Consider the following 26855-nt stretch of genomic DNA (forward strand, 5'->3'; position numbering starts at 1 on the left):
AACCTCTTGAAACAACCTCTACCACACATGATTTATTTGACAAAAAAGTGGTTCATATTTTTGATCTCTTGGACAAATAGTTGTGGTGTCTGCACAAATGGTGCTCCAATAATGTCGGTCTGGATTTCAACGTTATTCACTCCTTTTCGAAACTTACTGCTTTAGGCGCCAGTTATTGCCACTTCCCTTTTCATGTTATGGATAACAGTTCTTTTTCACACTACAGTGGTAAGTATCACATAGATTTGTTACTTTGCACTTTTGCTTAATATACAAGAAATTGAAATTAAGAACGATATGCAGTTAAAATGGTTTTAATTAAAATTATGAAATAATTTGATGAAATACTTACAGCTAACATATTAAAAAGGTACTTTACGATAGCCCGTTTGGGCCCCTAGTGGTCGTGGGCACGGGAGCTATGAAACCTTCGCGCCATGGTTGCTACGCCACTGCATGACCTTGTCAAAAAACAACAACACACAACTTGACTGGGCAAAGCTCACTGGAAAGACTTCTTGCAACAATGAAGCATTACAGGGGAAACAAATAGAATGAAAAATTATAGACTACCATCAGCTTTATAAAAGAGGAATTGATTTAAGAAAATAATAAATAAAATTAACAACGGCTTTATGTTAAAACGCACAAAAAGTAGAGAAAAAAAACGTTTGACCAGGTCTCACTTCACATTTAGACCTAAACTTGTGCTTGTCAAATATCAACGCGTTGGGTGTGTTTGGTACTGTTTAGTACGAATTGAAGTGAAATTCACAACCAACACATAAGGCCCCACTTAGCTTAGTAGCCTACATTTTCTATATCAAAACAAAATGAATGAATTACGACTAATTGAAAAGCCAATTGTTTGATTTGTTAAAAAAGATTTATATGTTGTCATCGAGCATGAGCATGTCTGCAAAATGTGATGAAGTTTGGATGAGAACAAGTGTTCGAAAATTTGATTACGAAAATCGGAACATAAAAATACAAACATACAAGAAAGATACAGAGTGAGTTAATATAAGCGTTATTAAAAAGCTATCGTTACAAAGCTTACTCCGTCTGGTCAAAAGTTTGAACATTCTTTTTCTCCCATTCCGGTTCAAATTCAAACTTTGCACAGTTATTCCTTGAACCTGGCAAGTCATGAATCAATAAAAAAATTAATCCATTAGTTAATTAATTGTTCGTGATTAATTCATTTGTTTAATACCGAAATAAGGGGAATAAATGCTACTTAATAAGAGATGGGGATGTATATATGGATTTTATCCCCTTATTACGTATAGACACGTTTTTTTTTCTCCCACTTCCCATTCTCAGAACAAGTTGAAATTTTGCATAATTATTCATAGTTGATGACAATACACAAATCAATCCAAAAATTAACTAACTAGTTAATCATTTAGTACTACTTAATTAATTTTATTTTAGCAGAAACGGAGCCTAAACCCTGTATTTTTTAGTAAATGGCTGTAATTAGCGGTTCTCTCCCTTAGATAAGCTTTGTTTTTAAAAAGTATTATTATTTCTATTGCCTGTTTTTTTTCTGATACTTGCAGAGTTGATTGGACTAGAAAGTTTTTAGCGAAATTACAGACCCGACGACCTGTGATTGGCAACGAGTTATTGGTCTAAACTACCCACAGGTTGTGACGTCGCAGGTTAGTGTCGAGGCTTACTATTTCGATTGGTCTCGCTATGCCACGCTAAACACAGTACAGCCATTAAAGCAACTCGGTGTAAGCTGTTCAGCATATCCACATTAGAATTCTTCACTTAAGATAAAATAGAGTTTTAAAGAAGGCTTCCCTTGTAAGCTTATATAGATAATAGTGCATTAGATGAACCCTTCAAAGTCTATTAAACATTTTTCAGGCACGTGATGTGGATTTATAAGGACATTGTGAACACGAATGAAAGGTTTAGTGAGAGACCTCGAAGCTCCCATTCCGATATGAATTGCATGTTTTCTAAATCTGGTTCTCTTTGGCCACGTGACATCTCAAGTCTTGATATTTCGTTGGGAAAAAAAATCATAAAGAATATGAGTTCATATTTTTGTTAGCTTAAAAAGTCTTTCCACTTTTCATTGAGTCACACATTTAATAACACGTTGTGTATATGTGTGCACCCATTCTAATGGTAGACTGTCCTGCCCCTAATCACCACTTTGTCAATGGGGAAGACTTCCCGTCTTTATCTCCCTCGACTTAAGTAGATCTAGATTCAAGCAGCACAGAGCCACAAAGAATGAGCTCAATTCAGAGTGGATTCATACAGATGAACAGATGCAAGCTGCCGTTGTCTCAGTAGCAGACGCGTTGTACAAGGCAGTTCCGGCTCTAACAATTGCGGGGCCCTTTGCGAAATAGATTGCGCGGGGCCCAGTCAGGGTAGTGATAAGGATAAGTAAAAATTAAAAATTTTTATTAAAAAATAAATTCGTTTTTGCATAACATTTTATTAAATGAAAGCTAACTATGCCGTTTTTATCGCGCGTAGTATTGGCGTTTACCATATTGAATGACACCTCAAAATGATTATTTTTGTAAGCTTTCAGGAGATTTTAAATAATTTCAGGAGATTTCCAGGACTTTCTCGTACATTTTGCATATATATATATATATATATTTCAGGAGATTTATAAGATCTCCTGGAAAATCAGGAGGCCGCGAGAACCCTGAATTATAAGTTATGACGGTTTAATTTAATATTTTGCACCTAATATATCGTGAGAAAGAAAAGACGAGACAGAAAAAAACTTGAGACAGAAAAGACTTGAGACAGAAAAGACTTGAGACAGAAAAGACTTGAGACAGAAAAAACTTGAGACAGAAAAGACTTGAGACAGAAAAGACTTGAGACAGAAAAAACTTGAGACAGAAAAGACTTGAGACAGAAAAGACTTGAGACAGACAAGACGTGAGACAGAAAAGACTTGAGACAGAAAAGACATCTTGGTCTACGACTTAAGTGTCAAGAAGCCTGCGCAATGACTAAACGCCTTTAATTTTTGGAACTGTTATCACCACAATTCCAAATCGTATCTCCCGATTTCGGAATCCAAGTGCTCTACCCCTCGGTCACCAGATCCTCCCACAAGGGGTACTATCGTTAAATTTTCAGAGAAGCCCAAAGCGATATACATTGTAATTCCTCAGCTTCAGATTCACTTATTTGTTGTGTGTGTGTTTGCATGCGTAAGAAGCGGGTTGTTAAAAGATTCATATGTCTTCCTCGTTTTGCCAGATCTGTTGATTAAAAGTATTCAGTAATCAATATAATATAATATATAATCAATATAATAGAGACCTAAACATCTTTTCATAAAAATAAATAAATAAAAAAAAACACAACGAGAGTGTAAAATAATTACAGACATTTATTTTTTGTTTATTTCTTTCTTTTCATATATCACTTTACAAATAGAAAATAAAAATACACAACATTTTGGAATGAGTCTCAACGACGTAAACTCTACACAAACGTATGTATTGACTGGGTCAGTATAAATGTATGTCATTATATAGAGCAGTGGTTCTTACGTACTATCTTTCATAGACATTCTCAATGGATCACTACAACTTTTAGAGACATTCTCCCTGGGTCTCTACAACTTTTAGAGACATTCTCCCTGATCACTACAACTTTTAGAGACATTCTCCCTGGATCACTACAACTTTTAGAGACATTCTCCCTGGGTCTCTACAACTCTTAAGACATTCTCTCTGGATCACTACAATTTTCACATTCTCTATGGGCTAGTAAAACATCCTATGTGGGTAAGTTAGTAAAATCTGCATGGCTTTCTGCTATCAATTCTCTTTGAAAAATGCAAAATATTTTGAACCCTTAAGGAAAAAAATGTTCATTGATATAGGGTACAGGTATATTATTCCCCTGAGACATTTAAATGTGATTTAAAGGGATGTAAACCTATGTGTTCCACGAAGAAATCAGTGTCGGAACCACTGCTTCATAAAAAGAAAGGTGATATATTGACGTATGTCATATTGTTTTCTATCATATTTTAGTATTTCATGGCTAATGCGGACCGCCCCGCTTGGTACCCAGCCTAGTAACACCACTGCAAAGTCCTTTTACTTTCTCAGCCACCAATGTCAACACTTGCATTCATTGATACAAACTATTAGTAGATTCAGTCATCACATATAAAGACAGAAGATGTTTGATTATGTTTACTGAAGTCAACCGCATACACAATACAACAAACACAATGAGCATCATATAGATCTAAACTTCTTTGTACTTTTATGCTTGAAGTACAAAGCACTGTTTAAAGCTGTTACAAAAAGTCCCTCCTCCAACGCTTCACTTCTAGACCCAAAGACTTATGATCTGTAAACTACTATGGATTCGAAGATATATGAACCTATGGGACTATGAACATATTGAGATTAGACAGACGTTAAAGACCTATAATGACTACTTCACCATCAGCTTGATTAAAATGTGTAACTATTTATTTATAGACCTGTGGGCCTACAAACATTGACTTAGGGACCCATTGACGTATAGATCAAAACAGAATCAACATAATCAAAGATTATAATTTAAAACAAATTTTTTGTTTGATAGCTCTATACATTAAATCTTACAATTGTTATACTCACAATATCCCCGTATTAAACACAACTCAAGTGTTTACAACGTTTATATCCCAAGTCTGGGGCTTCATCAGCTGTTAAATGTAGCTACAAAACATTAATGACCCATTTAACCTATTAACTCGAATTCATACTAGCTGAAAACATAAACCCGTCAAGGTTTGTGAAAGAAAAGAAAAACAGTGTATTTAACTTTTATTTTCTTTAGCGACTATAAAATATTTATAAATTTTTATTAACAGCAATCAGACCAGAATAAATGAATTCCTGAAATATAACGTTATTGAAAATGGAATAATTGTCTTTATAATCTACTAAATTGTTGTCAAATATGTTGCAAGTGCTGCAATATAATTGATAAATGTTTTAGAATGATTTCCAGCATCCCTTATACCAAGATTATACGTTCTGTGTGAATTACGCTTAAACCAAAGTCTTTAAAAAAAACTTTTCATGTTATTAAACAATAAACATAACAATTGTAGTCACTAAATGCACGGACAAGCTTTAATATAAATATACATTTATGACTCGATCTCTTGAAAGGACAAAACATGAAAGAAAGGAATCCGTCTTTTATCCTAAAAGATATATAGTAAGTTACAATCAGGTTCAAGATCAATCAAAGCGTGTACGAAACTAAAGTACACCAGTGTCCACAGAGGAATGTAAAACCTCAATTTGTCATGTCCATATTGATCCAGTTTTTCTTTTGTCAGTGTAAAACAATATAGTTTCAAATACTATTGTTGGTATCCTATCGGAGCTCAGTACCGACTTGGACTTTTATTTGCCAATGACAGTAAAGCAGCCTGCTTCCATCATTTTATTTTTTGTGTGTGGTTAAAGTTGTATGTTATTGCAGCATTTAAAATAGGCGACATGTTGTTTCATTCTAATGGCATTGTAAGAGACGGCTTTCATGGTAGCCATACTTCAGTGCCAGAGCCGAAGTGCCAGAATCCATTTGAATGTCATGTATCAAATGTGGACATTTTATGTACTAGTACAATATACACAAAACATTGACATTTTTTTAATTACACATGAATATTTTTTAGTCCCAGAGGTAATGCCCTCATCTAGATGAACATATTTTGTTCAATTAGGTGTGTAATATCAAATAGTTCCTTTTGAGTTTTCATTGGCAAAAACACAAGCATTGGGCCTTGAATGTTTCAGTAGAAATGTTTGTCCCATATTGGACCTGACATGTTGCATCTCTAGTGTCCGTTATGCTAGTTGGCCTGGAAAATTCATGTTCATAACATGCATGTTTGCGGCGAGATTGTGAGGCGCGTAGGTGGGGTGTGGGGACTGCATGTATGTACAGGAGCTCAGGGCGCTGTGAGGGCCTTGACCTGGACTCGGGCGTAGGCCGTACCCTGAGGCTGAAGATGAGGACGATGGTTGGCGCAGCGCGCAGTCCGGTGACGCCTGAGAACTCAGTCTGCAGGCCGCCATCTGTGAGCTGAAGCTCAAGCCGTGGTTGATGTTGGGGAGAAGAGGAGACGATGTGGCGCCAGGGAGGAAGCTGCCTGACCCTGCCATGCGCCCCGCTGACGGATGATGATGTGGATAGTACACGGAATCCCCGGCTCCGCCCATGCAAGACACGGAACCGAAAGCTCCCGATTTCACGCCGCCGCCGTACTGGCATTGCGTGGGGGATGGGACAGGGCTGGCGTCGCCTGAGCCGAGCCTCTTGTTCCCCAGTAAGTCGTGTTTGCTGGACCCCAGCAAGTGGTAGCTGGAGGCAGACATCATGTCTTCGCGGTCCTGGGAACCATCGTCTGCTGGGTCAGAATGAGATGCGAGGCGCTCTTCTTTGATAGCCTTGGATGATGACGTCATGCGATGAGCGTCCATTTTCATCACTAACATGTCGTCTGGTCTGCTTCTTTTAACAATGTCGTCTGCAAACAAAAAAAGTTTTTATAAAGGCTGTTAAAAAAAACAAACAATACAGAATGAATATTAATTCACTTCAGAAATAATAATAATAATAAATTATACTACAGATTTTGTGAGGTTAATATAGCTTTTGGTGGTTTTAATTAATGTTTTCAAAAGATGGGTCTTTTGTCCTGATGTCTAGTAACGTTTTTTCCCTATATAGGCCCTCTCTTGTCTGTTTTTAAGTTTTATGATTTACAGGTACATGGCCATATGTCCATTGCAGGCATGTAGCTTGGCATATCATCGAAGGCCATATAATAATTTGACCAAGTAGACCTAACTATATATAATGGTTTTCCACATGTTCAGATTTGTGAGTGCCGCTTGTTATGGAGTGTGTGTGTGTGTGTGTATGTGTTTCATTTGTGACGGTGGGAAGAGGTTAGCGATTGGTTGTGAATGATGCAAGATAAACGTCATTGTCGTCAGCGGTCTTTGATATGGCAGACGACTCCAGAAGGTGATACAGAAAAGATGTGTGTTTTTGTAGTGAGTTAGACTTTGTTCAGAATACCATTTTATAGTATTACTAAAGTCTGCTACAGTGAATTCAAGTTGAATATGTTTCTATTGAAATAAAAGTTCTATTTAGTTCTGTTGGCAAAAGAAGTTGTTGAAAGCTATTTCAAGTTGTAGAAGTTAAACTATAATACGCCTATAGAGGTTTAGTTGTCTACCAGTAGTGTAGTACTACGAGTCAACGAAAATCAACAACATCGCTCTGGTCTACTCTCTCGCAAGCACTTCATGTCTTCTCCTGGACCTGATGCCAAAGTTCTCGCTTAAATAAAGTAGTTATTTAATATGGAATTACTTAAGATATACTTTGGTTTTAACTGAAAATACCAAGCGTTTGGTTTAGAAAAAAACAACAACAACACAAAATTACTTCTACGCTAAAGAATTCCAGATGGAAGTCTTTAATGAAATTTTGTATGATGCCCATTTGTGAACTGAAGCTTTGATACCATCAAAGAACGATAATGCTAAATCCAAAGTTTGTCTGTCTCTCTGTCCATTAATGCTCGTCTGTATATTTGTCCATGGGCAGAGTCCCACGTGATATCGTAAGTGTTGTTGCTATGCTATCTGTCCGTCTGTCATAACTATCAATTTAATTATTCAACAACAGAAAAATAAGAGAGGAGGGGTGGGGCAACACAGACTATGGGTATTAATACCCAACTCTCTCAAACTTAAACCTATACTATTGGCCAATACTCTGGTTGGTGTTTTTCTATAGGCCTCTAGTGACTTGTTAATCTTAACATGATTTTTTTTTTCTTCCGTATCTTTCTATCCGCTAAGTTGTCCCTCCCTCCCCCACATAGATGTCCTCCCTCCCTTTTCATGTTTTTTTTTTGGTTTCTTCCAAAATCTTTTTTTAAAAGCCCTAGCCAGGTGTTTGCATCATTTCGCAGGATCCCATAATCCAATTTAGCCGGAACCGGAAGGTGTGAAAACGGACTCCGCGTAGAAGAGGCCAGATGCTAAGACTAATTTCACCAGTTCATTAATATTGCAGAGAAAAGCGGCAAACTCGATCGTCCGCGCTCAATTTCTCCTCCGAGACTCACCCCTCGGGAGGAAAGTTTACTCTGCCTCGGGCGGGCGGGGAGAGACCAGTTTTAGTTCCCGAGCGCGAAGAGAATGCGCCATTTCTGACGGGTAGAGTGCTAAAGAAAATCGCGGCGTCGGTTACTTACTGTGGTAGCTATCGCTCCAGGGTGTCGGCCACAAATTGAGGCATCGGAAACATGGACTGCTAATAAGAGAAAACGATAGGACTATTTACTATCTGAGAAGACACTCGGATCTTTTTTTTCTTTTTTTATAAGTGTTTTTATTTGTTGTCGTCTGCTGGTGGTGGCCATATGCAAAGTGTGATGTGACGTAACGTGTGACGTATTACACAGTAGAATTCACTTGGAACATTCTAAGCCGGGGGGTGGAAAGGGGAGGGGGGATAGGACAATGCTACAAAAGTGAGGAGATGTTAAAGATTATAAAGAAATGAGGAGACAAAAAAAAAAAAGATATGCACTTTTGGAAAATAAAAAAAAAAAGCTGGCAAGCTGGCGTGTTTGTCATCTTACAGTAAGAACAAGTGGAGTAGGTTGTTTGGTTGTGTCACGTGACGTGTTGATATCACAGACGGGCAGTTTTCCTTTGAGCTCAGAGACAATAGAAGTTGTTCTTTTAGTTCTTTACGTCAATATTCTTTTTTTTTTGTAGATCAGATTTTAAATCTTAGTAGATTGCCCGATTGTCGTGAGAGGGAAGTAGAACTGTGGAGGAGTGGGGGGAGGGGGGGGGACGAGAAGGGAAGTCTGGGGAGGGAGAAGAGATTTGTCAAATGTAGAGAGTGAATTATTGAATAGGGCAGGGATTGAAGAATGGGGCGTTTCAAGGAGCAGGAGTCATTTCAACGAGGCCCGGTAAAGGGGGGGGGGGGAAGACACCACAGAAAAGAGTTGAGCCAGACATTAGGTTATTTTTCACACTAGAACAGCTTGGGCCATATACAAAATATCGATCATGGGCGTAACACGTGGTAAGGCCCAGAAAGATCTGTGTTGGCTTGTGTTTCTCTTGGGTGGAGAGAGGTAGTTGTGTTGACAGGAAAACCAAATGGTTGAATCCCGATGGAATGTGCTCTGAGATGATATTGGGCATCAGTTCAACCGTTGATATGTCTTCTGAAAGCAGGGCCGACTTTAGGCCGATTGCTCCAACTTGGGCCCCGCATCTTGCAGTGGCCCCCCGATTTAAATTTAAGCATATCACTATCTGTCACAGACTTTTAAAGACGTAGGACTCAAAGGGTTAACATATTTAGTGTATCGTATGATAGTTGTAATATTAATTAGACCGCTGGCGCCTATTGTGTGTGAGTTGCTTCCCATGCATGCTGTATAACAAATGTTGATATACTGACCTAATTAATACAATTCAAAGTCTATTACGTCCCTTGTGTGTGCCAGAAATGCTACAAACCCAAAAACCACTTACAATCTACTTCCATTCAACTTAAATAGTGCCATAGAAAACACTTAATTGCATATTACGTAATTAAATAATTCGCTTAGTGACCAAACATTTGAAATCCTGAAACCATTCTTATTATGAAGAAAACAAAAAAGCGTTCCGTTTCACGTATTAGCATAGCCGCTTAATCGTATTTAATGTGTTGGTACTTAATCAATGCAGTTGAGCGGATTCTTTTGTACTTAAATAGACTCAACACACAAGGCTAGTTACAAACAAGTTACATTTGAACATTGATAAATTAGTTAAGTGTTTTTTCTGCATAAACAATGCTAGAGTGTGACTTTATTTCCTATTAAGTTATCCTTGCTTTTGTGTAGTCATAGCAAGACGCATGGGAACTCAATTCTTCTAAGAGATACTTGATAGATCAGGGACGGAACTGCCGCCGTAGTGAGTCTGTGTTGTCACCCGGGACCTCACCCTCAGCGTGTTTCCAATCACCTCGGGGGCAATAATATTTAAAAAAAAAATCTATACATTTGTGAGGTTATTCATGCTCTGTTAGTTTCGCTACTGCATAAATAAATAAATATATATCTTGAAAAATATGACATGACTTAGTTATACTTAAGTGCATTTTTTACTCAAACACTGGGAAGAATTGCATGGGGGGCGGGGGTAGTTAACACAAACATTTGGCCAGATCTTTCAATTAGACATATCCAGGCCCTGTGTTAACCTAATGGGATATTTAAAAAAATGTCAAAGATGTATAAATTATCAAATAAAAGATTAATTACCTTTTTCGCGATCTGCCTCACCATCCGATGGTCTCTTCATGGTCAGGCGATGGTCTCTGGAAAACGTACAACTATAAGTGATGACAAATGACACATGTGTAAACAAATGACAGCATGAATGTCATATCAAATGATACTAACAAACTACAGAAATGTACACATCTTCAGTCCACATAAAATATAGATAGTTATGATTAATTGTTGACAAAAATACTGTCTGGTCAGATGAATGACCAATCACTTTTTTTTTTATTAGGTACGTAAAGTATAAGATTGAAGAAACTCTGAGTCAGGATTCAAACCATTGACCATCGCTATGTCGCATAGTAATAAGTCGCAACTTTTAAGTCCTTGGTTAATATGCATGACTAAATGCATGACGCGTAGGACGTAATCATCTTCTTTTTTGAAGTAACGTCTGTATTATAAGATAAGATTATAAGATAAGATAAGTAGTACCAATGAACAGTATTCGTTTGTAGCATGCTACATTGATGACCACGCATCTTAAGATGGCCAGAAGACTCCCCACTAACATAGACCGTGGAGAAGAATGTTCTTTGGACTTAAAGGGCAAAACCCAGTGCCTTTCATCTCTCTTCCATATTGGCACAAAATTATTTTCTAGAGCTACACACCAGACTTAGACTTTACAGTACACACTAGACATAGACTTTACAGAACACACCAGACTTAGACTTGACAGTACATACTAGACATAGACTTGACAGTACACACTAGACATAGACTTTACAGTACAAACCAGACTTAGACTTGACAGTACATACTAGACGTAGACTTGACAGTACACACTAAACTTAGACTTTACAGTACACACTAGACTTAGACTTTACAGTGCACACTAGACATAAACTTTACAGTACACACTAGACATAGACTTGACAGTACACACTAGACATAGACTTTACAGTACACACTAGACATAGACTTGACAGTACACACTAGACATAGACTTTACAGTACACACCAAACTTAGACTTGACAGTACACACTAGACTTAGACTTTACAGTACACACCAGACTTAGACTTGACAGTACACACTAGACATAGACTTGACAGTACACACTAGACATAGACTTTACAGTACACACTAGACATAGACTTTACAGTACACACCAGACTTAGACTTGACAGTACACACTAGACATAGACTTGACAGTACACACTAGACATAGACTTTACAGTACACACTAGATATAGACTTCACAGTACACACCAGACTTAGACTTGACAGTACACACTAGACATAGACTTGACAGTACACACTAGACTTAGACTTGACAGTGCACACTAGACATAAACTTTACAGTACACACTAGACATAGACTTGACAGTACACACCAGACTTAGACTTTACAGTACACACTAGACATAGACTTTACAGTACACACTAGACATAGACTTGACAGTACACACTAGACATAGACTTTACAGTACACACTAGACATAGACTTTACAGTACACACCAGACTTAGACTTGACAGTACACACTAGACATAGACTTGACAGTACACACTAGACATAGACTTTACAGTACACACTAGATATAGACTTCACAGTACACACCAGACTTAGACTTGACAGTACACACTAGACATAGACTTGACAGTACACACTAGACATAGACTTGACAGTGCACACTAGACATAGACTTGACAGTACACACCAGACTTAGACTTGACAGTACACACTAGACATAGACTTGACAGTACACACTAGACATAGACTTGACAGTACACACCAGACTTAGACTTGACAGTACACACTAGACATAGACTTGACAGTACACACTAGACATAGACTTGACAGTTGGTTACTTACTTCCTTGCTAATCCATTATCCCGGAAACCTTTGGCAAATGGGTTGTGGTCAATTTTTAACTGCGTTATCTGAAACGATAATAATAATAACAATAATAATAATAAGAAGAAGAATAAGAATGTTAATAACTCTAATAATTGTACTATTTTGGCAGCCTACAAGGCATAAGAACCAATGCAACAGTAATAGTTTTACATATTTGTAGGATGCCGTGAGCCCCTCTAGTTGACAAAAAGTGGTCATCATGGAACCACGATGGACGAACTACAATAGTTTTCAGAATAACTATAGTAACTATAGTCTACACGCTGTAAGTTTGAAGAAATATTGGCGTTATGTTACGTGTCCTTGGTGGAATTTGTTAATTAGTTTTTACATTTACAAGATAAGTTTTGATGATATGCTAAAATTTTGTTAAATAATTATTATTTTTCATTTTAAAAACTCGGACAATTTTTTTTTTTTTTGGGGGGGGAGGGGCCCAAGAGATAGAAGAGGCCTTGAGCTATAGCTTATGTAGCTGGTAGGTAAATCCTGAGCTTTGTAAATATATTTACATGTCATATCGTTTGAAGAAAAAACAACCCAACTTACTTTAAAATTCGAATATGTAGCGTCATTATGAAACGATTTGTGACTGTTTAGACGTTATTGAAACAGCCTATCCTTACTGACTTAGTGAAGTTACAGGTAAGTGAACGCAATGACCTAGATCCTTGTTATTCAAAGCCACATTCATTGAGGTTACCTTAAATCTATTAGAACAGCTCTGTTCGTAATGGCCAGACATTTTGTTGTCTGCTAAAACTATTAACTCAATCATTAAAAAAATCAATGAAACATTTCGGTTTATGATCTTACCGTCTCATTCTGTTATATATCTCGTATATAGATCCGAAGGTATATTAACTAGCCTATTGTATTTATTCATAGTTTTCAACATTAATTTTTTTTTTGGGGGGGGGGGGGGGTAAATTCGCTGATGTATCTTTTTTTTTTTAATTTTTTTTTTTTATTTTAAAATTAAACTATCCTTTAAAGACATTTTTTCTGCTTTCTGAGAACAAATTAAAAAAAATTAAATAAAATAAAGTTTTCAAAAATAATCTTTTCACTTAGGAAAAGGAAAAAAAAATGGTCATCAACAACTGCAGTGGTTAATGTTACGCAACTATTTCACCCAATTATAGAAGAATAAATGAAGTCATCAGTCTTAGTGCACATTTTGACATTGCACGGAACTTCCGGTACCAATGCTAGGCCTATAGATCTACTACACTGTATACTATTCCAATGCTAGGCCTAGACTCACAAGACGATGCAAACATTTTCCCGAACATTAATTTATTCCACTCTTCAAGGAATACGAAAATACCCGAAGACGCCTTGTCCGTTCAAGATAAATAGCTTCTCGTTCTCTAGCCTAATTTTTTTTTTTACTTTGAAAAATTATAACGGTCAAACTTTTCTCAGCGATATAGAGAGAAGTTTTTTAGGTCAGTGTCCACCCACCCAGTTTTTTAAAGTTTCCACGAAGCTACTAACTGAATAGAGGTAATGTAAAAAAAAAATAAAAAAAATAACTAAATAGATACGGTACTAATATGCAATTTTGGCTCGTCTTACAAAAAAAAAAAAAGTTGTTTGTGATTTTAAAATAATTTACTAATTTACATCTCGTCTGCTGCAGGATTTGGAATTCCTAGATTTATATTGTCCATAACCTGTCTATAACTTACCTATAACTTGCTTATACCTTGTTTCTAACTCTTCTATAACTTTGCCTACAATTTGCCAAATAGGCAGTGGTACTTTTCTTTAACTAGAAACAGACTATTCTGTTCAGTACTTCTAATCCAACCTACCTGTTCATTCTGGTAGGCTGTGACTGCTATGAAGGTAGTCTCATCAAAGGAATAGGTGTTGAACGTGTTCCACCTCATCGTGAAGATATCATTGGCCTGCACCACGTGAAGGCGAGGCTGGTACTTGTGCATAGAGTTGAGTATAATCTGTAACCAGAGAAAGGTGAAACATTCCTCAGCAGAGTCAGACACCGAGAACGAGGCTAAGTAAAACATGACTCTCATTCAGAGATGTAGCTAGAAAATACCCATGAAGGCTGTGTGGACTTGGACTATACAGAAATCATGAACTGTAAATTGCAGGTTTTATTAGGAATTGAACTTTAAACCCCTTGCTTAACAGGCATTTACACTAATACTTGGCCATCAAGTAAAAAAATGAAGCCCAGTAAAGATTAGATAGTATGTAGAAGGGGGTGGGCGCAGCTACGATATACCTTCTTAACGACACTTCTGATAGTTGGGTTTATTGTGTGGACAGTAGCTGCTAGAGAAATGCGCATGTAATCAATGTAATGTATTAACCCATTTATGCCTTAGTATATTGATTACAATGATATGTCCGGAAGTAACGTAATCAAGTCAGAACAGAACCTAATGCAGTAAGAGTTAAATGATACCTATCAATGAATATGAAACTCGCTTACTGGAATGCCCCTTTCTGGAAAACAAAAGGGGCGAGAGAGGAGCATTAGAGAGGTACACAAAGTCGATGAGGGGTGTTGGAAAGGAGGAGGGTGGCCCACCCTTGAAGCAAAAGGTGGATACCCGAGCCTGGAAGTCCGTCTAAATGACAGCATAAAACACATGAGCTTCAAGTCAGGAGGCGTCTTAGGAGGACATAAATTTGTCATCGTCGCGGCCTCGGCGTCTGCGTGCAGCATGGGCCCTACGTAGACCCGGGGCGAGGAGGAGTCATTTGTAGTTTACGCGGGGGGGGGGGGGGGAAGTTGGCCTGAAGGGAGAGAAAGATATGGCGAGCGGGGTTGGTCTTGGGTTCTTTTGTCGTTCGGGGGGTTCGGTTTGGTGGCAGGCAGGTACAGAGATGGGGGACTACCGTTGAGACGGAAGGGGACGGGTTGGGGGGGGGGGAACGGGTAACTGGATGTCAGGTTGGAAGTTTAGATGCGCCGGTAGCTGGGTGGCTAGGTGGAGCGGTGCAGATTAATTTCCGGTTAGGTTTTGTTGCTTGAGAAAGGAGGGGGGGGGAGGGGTTTGAGTCTTTCAATATGGTTTGTAATGTGATAGGCCATCTGGCGAGATGTGTTCTAATAGTGAACTTGTGGTAATCCTGGGCGCCGAGTGTGCTAATGATGGAGTGATTAGTGGAGAATCTCACATCGTTCACTGGATGTGCAAATAATGGGTTAGATGTGCAAATAGTGGATTGGATGTGCAAATAGTGGGTTAGATGTGCAAATAGTGAATTAGATGTGCAAATAGTGGGTTAGATGTGCAAATAGTGGATTGGATGTGCAAATAATGTGTTAGATGTGCAAATAGTGGATTGGATGTGCAAATAGTGGATTAGATGTGCAAATAGTGGGTTAGATGTGCAACTGGTGAGCTGAATGTGCAAATAATGGGTTAAATGTGCAAATAGTGGGTTAGAAATACAAACAGTTGGCCAAATAGTCGGTTTAATGTACCAGCTCTATTGTAGAGTTGGATATTATACTATTTTGACTGTAATTTGACTAAAGTTATAGACCTAACGATTTCTTTCACTTAGAAAGAAAACAAAACAATAGTTAGCAACAGAAATTAAGAGTCAGAATTTTTAAAAAGTCTACTTGCTTAAATCAAATCTGTCTGTTTGTATGTCTGTCTGGGTGGATTCTTTTACACTTTTTATTTTCTCCCACTCCTATTCACGGATTAAGTTGAAATTTTGCAAAATCATTAATTATTGATGATAATCAAAATAAATTACCAATTAGTTAATCATTTAGTATTTATAATTAATGGTTTTAAGTATCAAAAGAGGACATGAAACTTGTGTGTGTGTTTTTTTTAAGTATTTTAAAATTTGTCTTGCCTGTTTGGCCTATCATTGAGTTTCTAAATGGATTAAGGGACACAATCTCGAATGATCTTTAAAATTAACTCCCCATTTATTACTTTGGACATTACAAGGGGAGTTTCTGTTCTTACGTTACTCTTTTTTATACAATAAATGAAATTTTCATTTATGCAGGAAAAAAAACTATAAAAATGTTTATGATCCAGTTTACGTGCTTTAAGCAATAAAATACATTTAGAGAGACAAAGAAGGGAAAGCGGTATAAAGACGTGGTGACCATATAATGGGACCGAAAGAAAAACGTAGGGAAACAATGGACTGGGGGATATTTAAAAATAAATAAACAATGTCAAGTTCGCCACATTGAAAGCTCCCTGTTGCCAAGCAACTAATACCAATGACTTTATGTTACAAGCGAGTTAAGAAATTTAAAAAGTGTAAAAAAAAAATAAATAAAAAATTTAAAAAAATATTACGTTTATCAACACTTCCGTATTTTGTACTCCGGATACACCAAAAAGCGTGCTATTTACGGATTTATCTTCATGTATGAAATTTGGCAATAAAACCGTTTCGCTGCTATATGAAGTCTTGACATTCAACTGACCAGTTCTTTACACCTGTTTACTCCAATGACGTTGAAATGTTTACCCCTAGAGTCACCAGTCAACTAAAGAACGTTTATACCCATTAAGGGACGTCAGCTGGGAGGGCCGTCTCAAGACCCGTTGAAGCCTCTATTTAAAAAAAAAAAAAGCCGCTGGATGCGGGAATTCCCCGAAGGTTTCAAGTTATCAATGTTCGCTTTGTGTTCTCGTGAATTCTCGTGCGCGCATTATGAATATTAATTTCCCTCGCGTGAGTTGCCAAAGTTATCGGCCTTGCCTGACTCATCGTGCCTTCCTACTCTCTTCTGTTTTGCATATCCCGCTAACATGAGTAGCCATTTTGAAAGTCCGCCGGGACGCCCTCCCCCTGAAGATAGTTCTTTAACCTCTCACGGAGAGATCACGGAGTTGTCTTCTTCGGTAGCTATTCGGACTTGTCATTTTCCGAAACGAAGGGGAGGGGGGCTCTCTTCAACCCCCCCTTTTTTTTTGTCAATGATCAGCGGACATATGTGGGTGTCTTGAGAGTGTGGAGGGAAAGGGGGGGGGGCACATTTGTTAGGCTTCGGTTTCGTGAACCATAATGGAGAAAGTTTATTAAAGAAAATAAAAAATCTAGGTTAGAGCACAAAGGTCACTTCCTGTGACATTGTTGTCAATAAGTCATCTTAAAAAATAACTCAATGGCATGATTTCGTTTAATATATTAATTAATTAAGTATTATTATTTTGGGAAAGAAACTAGCCAAAGCGATCCTTGAAAGATTTTACATGGAACTGAAAGGCACATGCTTCTGACACCGACATTTGGAAGCGAGTATTGATAGTATTAGTGTATGAATTGAAAATGATGCATCTGATGCGCTTACTTTCAATTCAAGTCGACTTAGCAGAAGTAGGCCTATTATAAAACTTTTATGGTATCCTGTGGTAAAGTGCTTGTTTCTTGGTTAAGATGAAAATTTGATTTTCAGGATTTTTAAGACGCCCCTGAGTTGGGGTCTTGGGAGGGGGAAATAAAGGCAGTGGGTCGTTGTGCTGGCTGCATGACACCCTCGGCCTCAGAAACAGATACCCTTTACATCATGTGCTCTATTAGACCGCAAGTCTGAAATGGATACTTTACTTTGTTTCTAGTGGTGTGAAGTAATGCTTTTATTTTTTAGTACATATTTACCAGAAGTGAATGTGGTTGAACACTATGAAGGAGTGAACACTACTGATGACAGCTTGTGATCGCGAGGAGGCTAAAGAACCAGTACCCACCAAAACGCAAGCGAAATGTAATTTTGATTAGGCCTGACATTGACTCACTTTGGTTCTGGCCAGTAAATCAATTCTACGTATAATTGACAGTGTTTTATTACAGATATAAAATTTCTATTTATAGACATCACCAAACCAAGTGTATTTTTTTGAAAGACTTTTAAAAGTAAAACTTTACTGATATATTCAAATCGTGTACCACAAAAAGTTGTTTGCCCACTAATTCTTAATTTGCAGGATGTTGTCGTTTAGTAGGCGTATATATTCTTTTGTACGTGACCACCGGCGGACAATGGTTTTGCTTGCCCTGGATGTAGCAAAATAAGTAGGTCACAGCCCGGCTGCGTCGCCACGAGAAATACTACTTTCCTCATTAATCTTCGGACTCGAAGACAGGCCTTGTATTCATTTGTCTTTGTGTGTGAAAACGAGAGTGAATAAAAAAAAAAAAGCAAAATACAGAAATCGGGTGTTGGCTGGCAAAAACCTTCTTTCAGGGAACAGTACCAGGAAACAGAAGAAGAGGCAGATAGATAAAGCTTTGGGAAGACAACATAATAGACTGGACGGGCCTGCCATTGAAAGAGGTTTTAACTAAGGCAAAAGACAAGAGAGGAATAGAGAAAGACGGTCGACAACTCTTGCATGATGCCCTAACAGACTAAGGGATAGGTAAAGTTAAAAAAAAAAGACCCATTAGAGTTGTCACCCTTTTAATCTTATTCAGCGCAGAGCTCGCATAACGAACATAGGTGGAAGGCCAAGAGTGTGAAGGTCAGTAGTGGCACTTCAGCGGCAATCACTCCGATTTCAATGTTGATGTAGTAAAATAGAGAGAAGAGTGAGTGAGACATAGTGCATGTGATTGTCGTTCAATAGCGCTCTCCGATTTTGTAAAAGGGCGCAAGCTGCTACCATTTGTCGGGAAATTGGAGAGACTCTGTGGAGAGGAGTCTTGATCATTCCGAACGATTAAAGACAGGAACACTTTTTTTTTTTGAAGTAAAAATACATCATTGATAAACTAAACACTACATCTGCAAGGAACCCTGATGAATTACAAAGCAGAAAGGACTACTTCACCCGTAGCGCTCTGGGTCGTACGGCGTAGTGTCTAGTGGCGATCATTTAAATCTAGAGACTTCAGTGACTACATAAACTAATGGTATACTCACATGTCCGTTCTGGTCCAGATTGTTGTTGGTCAGTTTTAATTTGTGGAAAGTGACCGGCTGCTTCATCCAGTGCCCTCCAGACGCCGGGGAGTCCGGGTGGATGTACAGGCGCCCTGGCATGTGCGGTTCCGCTTTGCCCGTGACCACCCACTCCGAGTTGTGATACTTATATCGGCAGTCGTCCACCGGGACAATGTCTACAAGTAAAATGTACTTTGCGTGGGGGTCAAGGCCATCCAGGGTCACTTTCATCGTGGGAAACATTCGTCTGAAAGAAAAATACAAAAATCAGTTAACTCAAACTTTGAATCGACTAACTCAAGACGCATGGATCTATGGGGTAATAGGTATACATCTGTTCTGTTCTGTTTTTTTTTTTCTGTCCGGTGTAGAGAATAAAAGAAGTGGTGATAAGAAGCTTTTTTAAAAGGTAAAGCCTATATGTTAATTTTCTTCATTTTTAAGCTCTCCAGAACACAACTTTCCATGTTCTTCCGTTAGTGGCACAAAATACACAGAGGTAGCCTTAGACTTTCACTGTAGGATTTAAAAGTTAAACACATTATCGGCTAATAGCTAGTGGTTATAAAGAAGATTTGATGCAAACTACAAGGATCAGCTGCCATGTAATGAAATAGTGTTAAAAATTTAGCACATTTTTTTTATTTAGTTGGCAACAGAAACGTTCGATTCAGCATCATTGGCATTGTTAGTTATCTTTAAAAAAGGAAATAAGCACACACACACACATATACTACAAGGCCAAGTAGACATGTCAAGTAATATATTGAACTAGTCTACCGGCGGCGTAGCCTAATCCGCTATTTTGCAGGGCCGGTCTTAGGCCACTGCAACCTATGCGACCGCAGTGGACCCCGCATTTTCATAGGACTCGCGCTAATTCTACGTGTATAAATTAATAAATTAAACCATTATATAACTTATAATAGATTTGTGCGCGGCCTCCTGTCAATTTACCAGGAGCTCCTGGAAATCTCATGAAATTGCAAAATATACGAAAAAGTCTTGGAAATCTCCGGAAATTATTAAAATCTTTTGAAAACATACAAATCTCCTGAAATATATGGACAAAATTTGTCATTTTGAGGTGTCATTCAATTTGGAAAACGCCAATCCTACCCGCGATAAAAAAACGGCCTTATACAGTACCCGTGATCTATGTAGGAAACATAATTCTTATGATATACTGTATGACTTCGCTACACGCAAGGCTCGTAAAGTAATTCTGTACGTAGTAAAGAATGAATAAAATGCAAAGATGAATTTATTTTCTAATACAAACTCTTAATTTTCACTTATTAACCGTATCCCTACATAAACGTGGCCCCACAAAGGTTAAGTCCGGCCCTGCTATTAAGTGACGGGTGAATACAGAGTAGATTACTTGTTCTCCTCCCCCCTCCCCTCTTTTTTCGCCTCTAAAGCTACGTGGGGTAGAAATAAAGAGGAGTGATCTTTCCATGACTTCTTGGTCACAACGGTTAAGTCCGGCCCTGCTGTTTTGTGACGGGTGAATACTACTTGTTCTCCCCCTTTTTTTTTTCGAAGGGTAACTCTAGTCCGACTTGGAGAAATAAAAGAGTGATCTTTCCATAACTTTTGTGGAAACTCTTGAGCCTTCAAGAGAATTATATATAGAGAACATATTTGTTATACCAAATTAAGGTAAGCAAAATGTTTAAGTAACGCAGCAGGATGGACGGATGAACATATCTGTCTATTTCAAATACAAGTGACTGTAAGATGAAATCTTATAGGGAAAAATCTACTACCAGATGTTATGCTCGACAGAACTAAGATCAAAAACGATATTCTATTGATCAATGATATCCTATACTCCGAAATGTCTCATTAAGGTTAAAATGGACTACTGTTGTTTTTGTCGATCTGCGAGTTATACTTGTGAGTAGCGGTTCTTTAAACTCATGTTTATAAACTATTTCTAGAAAGAAACAAACTCATTGGTTTAGTTAACAGCTACTGAAGATGAAGTGAATTGCTGCGTTTGTAAACAGACGAAGTGTAACGGCAAGCTTTGGGGTCACTCTCAATGGAGTGGTTTAAGTGATGAGGTCAACAGCTCTGTTCTCTTTTAGCAACTGTGTCTTGACCATTGTCCAGGGCGCGTGCCCAGGCGACCAGCGTTTGTCCAATTACAGCCATGGCGCCAGCAGGTACTCCACACGACTTCGGTAGAACAAATAGCGCCCCCTTCTGTGGCGGCTAGTGTTATTCAAGCGTGGTCAGATAGTCCTCATACTGAGGTCAGCGGGTGCACTTCAGAAATTCTTTCATTTTCATCAAGTGACCACAACAATCACTCAGATGACCAACTCTAGTCCAGATACCTAGTACATTCATGGATACCAGGCTAGCAAGGGAGACAATCCAACGGAAAGAAAAGATATTTGTTCCCTTTAATGCGTTGACAATCAATTTTTTTTTTTAAAACGCAGAAGCTAGAAAAGACCACAATTGGCAAGACTCGGTCGTTCAATGACAAGAAAGAGAGATTGACAGCAGGCACTTGACAACTTGAAAACGTCTCGACGTGTGTCCAGGTCGCGTGCCAAGCCCCGAGACACCGCTAACTACAGGTCAGTTACTGGAAAGCTATAGGCCAGTAAAACTGAGTTACGAATACGGGAGAAGGGCAAATTCGATCTGCCTCAACCGCGAAGAGAGGAAAAAATCCACTGACATTTTTGACTTTTGACAGTTTTAATGATTTTTATTAAAAAAAAATATAACTATAATCATCAATGCCAACTTAAAAATGTCATATCTAGTAAAATTTGTGGGCATGTCATTGCGTGCAGTTGGCAAGATGGCCAAGTCTGACTCAAAACAAACCTGTTTTCTTAGGAAGCCATCGTTTCGTCTGCCATTTATTTTGTACAGTAACTGGGGAGTTTGATGATGAATTTTAAACACATAAATGATAAATCTGCTCTTTGTTTGATTTACAATGTAAAGATCCGTATTAAGTTCTTTAAGCCATACAATAGAGAAAGAAAGAAAAAAAAGAAGAGAACTTGCAGACAAAAGTAAGAACATAAAGAGGAAGAAGAGACTTTGAAATAAATAAACTAAACAATGTCAAGGTTACACAAGCTCCCTATTTGGAGATTTGCACGAGATATTAAACAATGCCAAGGACGCTAAATTGAACTTCAATGTTGACAACTTAAAAAACAAAATCTACAAACGGAAGAATTTAGAAAATCTGATTCTGCAGTGCTAAAAGTGCACACAAAAAAGTTATATTCTTTAAAAACACTTGGTTATTAACACTTCCTTGTTCTGTACACCGGATACACCAAATAGATAGCTATTTATAGTTTGCCCGCCATGTACAAAATTTCTGAAAGATCACTGTTGCCAATTAAAGTATGAAAGTTTCTTCTACAAGCGGATGTTCACCCATTTCATTTTACAGAGAACAAAATGCTCATGAATATCCATAGGCTATGTCGTTTACAATGTATAACTTATCAATACTTCCAAAACGCTATTTACTTTCGGTCCTATACAAAGTTAGGAATCCTTAATACCACGCAAAGTTCATTGCTATGTATTAAACTTGAATTTGTTTTCGCAAAGTTGAATGAATTTGAGCACTCTTTTATTTAATCATTTAATAAAAAAGAATAAGTCCGGACGATTAAAATGAGTTCTCGTCTCTTATTGTTAACTTTAATGCACGAAGTTGTCTTCCCCTGTCTCCGAGAAGTTTGAAGACTTAGTATTAAAGAAACAAACGATGACTTAACATGGCGTGTAACCTCTAATAGCAACTCTCGAGCACAAAATTCGTTACGAAGAAAACTTGAAAAAAAATATGAAAGATCGAGAACCTCGGGCGAGAATTCCAACCAGGAACTTTGGACTTCGTCAAAGCTACTCCAATGCTACTGTTATATGTTATTTGTTGTGCTAACACTTCTCTTATTGAGCAGAAGACTCAGTGTGTCAATTATTATCACCATGATATTATTTACCTATTGCCATGTGACTTTTGACTCTTGTCGTTGCTAAAATAGACACGAACTAAATCTAAACAAATCTATCTAGATCAGAGAGTTGGATTGTTCCAGTCTAGCACGTCGATACATATGTGCTGCCATTTTGGAGAGATTTGTAACATGTCAAAGTTATTTGAAATAAGTTCGTTTGAAAAATGTATTTAAGTATGTCATATTCATATTACAAAACCTTTAGTCCTTTATTTACCAGGAAAGCGCAAACAGGGACGTCCTCGTATAACTTGGCGCCACACTTTCATGGAGGACCTCCGAGGAGGGGACACCAGGTGGGAAGAGGCTTTAGACCAGCGGTTCTCAACCTTTTATGCTCGGCGACCCCTTTTTACAATCCCCCACTCTGCCGCGACCCCCTCCCCGCACACACACATACAGCAATAGAAGAGTAGACAATAACAATCCATATTTTGGATCGTCTTAGGCGACCCCTGGCAAATCGTCACTCGACCCCCAAGGGGGTCGCGACCCACAGGCTGAGAACCCCTGCTTTAGACATTGCTAGTGACAGATCTTTGTGGAGACAGCTTACCGCCCCATGCGCCGAATCTAAGTCTAAAAGTAGTCCTATTTCAGAATTGGAATCCCAATTTAAAAAGAAGAATTTCTTGAATTGAAACAAACCAATGCAAAAAAAATTACGACACCGGAAGCGGAAGTCTTAATGACATAAATACTAGGCTCTCTTGGTGTGCATAGTAATGACCTACTTCTCTCCATGGCGTCTCATTACAACGAGAAGCAAGTCTCAGCCATTCCACCGCTCTGCACCCCTCCATCCCTCCTTACAGTAGCCGCATGTCTACAGCGCACAGTTGCCTACGCTCTGTATGTTTCTCTCTGTGGGAAGCATCACCCTGTTTCAAAGCTGCTAGATGATTAAAGGGAACAGTTCCACTAGGTTTTGGCTGCTGAACAGAAAAGGTCGGCCTCTCTCTCCGGCAGTCTCCGCGCAGTCAAAGCGTCCTCCCCCCCCCCTTATGCTCGCTGCCACTATCCACCGACCATGACAAATTGCCATTGTCTGTGGTCAGTCAGGGCCCCCTGTCACGTGACCAAATGGTTTAGCGGAAGTCTTACGGCATGGGGGCTCTTTCTGCACCTACGGGTTGACACTACATGACCGCATGTCGTCATTGAAGACAACAGTGTTGAGCTAACTTGAAAAGATACAATTATATATCTAGGCATGAAAAGAGGCTAGCCTAGATCTTAATGATTCAACAACAGATGACCAATTGAAGCTCTTATTTATATGTAGCTTCATAACTACGTTTATTAGCGTAATATCTTAGTATGTTAGTAAAACGACTAATCTTTCTCCGTAAGTCATTAAAGGACTTAGGAAGAGATTCGTTTGCTTAAGAAAATTGCCTGGGATTTAGGAAATAGCGCATTCTCAGTATTCAGATTAATTTGTATGTTTTAGCGTAAAAATTTTTCATGAAACGAAATCGTGAAAAAAAAAATTTCTGAAAATACCCAACTAAACTTAAATAAACCACACTAAACCCAACTAATGTACGAACCTGGTTTCCTATTGTAATTTCAAACTGAAAACATGCGTCTTGATTACTGTATTTCCTCTATCCACTAATCAATGAATTTTTCCTAAACGCTTAAATTGTGTGTGTACGAGTGTGTATATGAGTGAAGATGAAAGGGTGATGGAGAGTAACTAATTGTGTGTGTGTGTGTTTGTGTTTGTTAGTCATGGTTATTATTGTCCATTGTTCCTCTACTGTTAACACTATAACACTGGAACTGCCAGGATTCAGATTCAAACAAAATTTATTGTAGATCTAGTTCCATTAACCAAAATCCAATAAAGTATTTTTTTTTTTTAAATAAGTTATTGGACGAATTAAAATAATCTTCTTTGAACAGTCTAGTATTTGTATGCAAGATTAGTTACCACCACCCTTTCGGCTAGAATCACAATAGGATACATTATAATTGTAGTCATTCAAACACCATGTCTAGGTTTCCATATTTTATGTTTTTTAAATATTTTTTAGCGCCCCCCCCCCTCCCCAGTAGAAGGAAGATACAATATCAGTTTTGTGACAATATCAGTTTTGTGTAGCCTGTCTGTCCGTCCGCCTGTCCGTCCGTCCGTCCCGCTTAGATCTCAGAAACTAGAAGAGAAAATGAAAATCGGACATCATGATATTTTAGATCATTCAAAGTTATGATGCAACGGCTCCTTTTTTTTTTTTCTGAAAGCGAAAAATCGAATTTTTAAAATCACTTATGCAAGCAGTTTTTTTCATAAAAATACGCCACTTTTAGAACTATTAACTATGAAACACTGAACTACATGAGACTCCTTATCAGGGGAAACATCTGTCTACCATATTTTTAACACATTTATGCAAACGGTTGTAGATTTTTTGTCAAAAAATTTTGTTTTTTTATATTTGTAATGTTCAGTTATGTAAGTTCTGTTATACTAATTAATACATTAACACACGAACAAGTGTTTACTTACTATTTTTTTAAAGAGAAAAAAAAACTATTTAGTATGCATTACAAGCTAGACATAATTTAAAACAATTATTTATCTTGTAAACTGCATTTTCTTATGCATTTTTTTTTTTTAAAGGAAATGTTGTTTTTTTTCTTGAGGATTCGAATAAAAGGATAAAGTTTGAGCCTTTACAAAACAATTAGATCAATTATAAGACATCAGTTGGGCCAGGTTCACGTCTAACTTAACCTTCACTTTCACCTATCATTTGATCTGTCACCCTTCTTTCTCCATTCTTATCTGTCATTTGACTTTGATATAATTTCATTCGGATGTTCTCTCTGAAAATATTGAAGCCTGCCTGGGTGGACCACTTCGAGGGCCTATTTTGAGTTTGTCTTTGTAACCTTGTTTTAAATGTCACGGGGAAGAGGTACCGCAATGCGTATTTTTTATCCTCATTTGTCAATAAACAGAAGACCCTCGAACTGGTCGAATGACATCCACTCTCTTGTCTGTTAATATAAGCCTATCCACGTAGAGTCATGAGTTGGTCATCTGTAGCACCTCCTGAGGTGTTTGTAGTTAGAATTTAATGAACGCTTATTTATTTCGATTATACATGAAAACCGGGGGGGGGGGGGGGGGGCGGTGGCTGAGTGGTTAAGCGCTCGGTTTCCGAACCTGGGATCCTGGGTTCGAATCTCGGTGAAGACTGGGATTTTGAATTTCGAGACTCTAATGGGTACCCGACTTTAGTTGGGGAAAGTAAAGGCGGATGGTCGTTGTCCTGGCCACATAACACCCTGCTTGTTAACCGTTGGCCATAGAAACAGATGACATTACATCATCTGCCCCATAGATCGCAAGATCTAAAAGGGATATTGTGCTATTTTTTATACATGAAAATCAGACGCTTATGTATAAGACTTGTTACTTAAGTATTATGGTCTACAATAAGCAGATTCCGACAGAGCTGGGTATTTGCTCAATACTCGATTAAACCAAGATTTATATCTTTCGAAATTTGTCAGTAACAAAAAAAACATTGTTTCTGCTTTTTCTAATTTCCATCCCGATAACTCTGTCTAGTATTATGCTGACAAGGTTTAAACTTTAATGCATTACTATTATCATTGTTACTTAGCCAGCCAGTGAGT

At 38.1% G+C, this 26855-nt stretch overlaps 1 protein-coding gene across 2 annotated transcripts in view; it reads right to left on the minus strand.

The window, feature by feature from the left end:
* Window positions 1–3370: 3370 nt before the first annotated feature.
* LOC106070296 (T-box transcription factor TBX3-like) overlaps window positions 3371–26855 on the minus strand; it is a 57670-nt gene continuing 34185 nt past the window's right edge. Inside the window, exons 4-8 of one of the 2 annotated variants that reach the window (XM_013230159.2) lie at window positions 19165–19432; window positions 14093–14239; window positions 12228–12295; window positions 10385–10440; window positions 3371–6550 (exon numbers count right to left, since the gene is read on the minus strand). In XM_013230159.2, coding sequence (XP_013085613.2) covers window positions 5868–6550; window positions 10385–10440; window positions 12228–12295; window positions 14093–14239; window positions 19165–19432 — 1222 coding nt within the window. In that variant the 3' untranslated portion in view covers window positions 3371–5867. Of the gene's footprint in view, window positions 6551–10384; window positions 10456–12227; window positions 12296–14092; window positions 14240–19164; window positions 19433–26855 lie in introns of both variants that reach the window. The other variant, XM_013230152.2, reaches the window with a different exon arrangement.

This window comes from Biomphalaria glabrata, chromosome 12 (genome assembly GCF_947242115.1).
Source record: "Biomphalaria glabrata chromosome 12, xgBioGlab47.1, whole genome shotgun sequence".
NCBI classification, from domain to species: domain Eukaryota; kingdom Metazoa; phylum Mollusca; class Gastropoda; family Planorbidae; genus Biomphalaria; species Biomphalaria glabrata.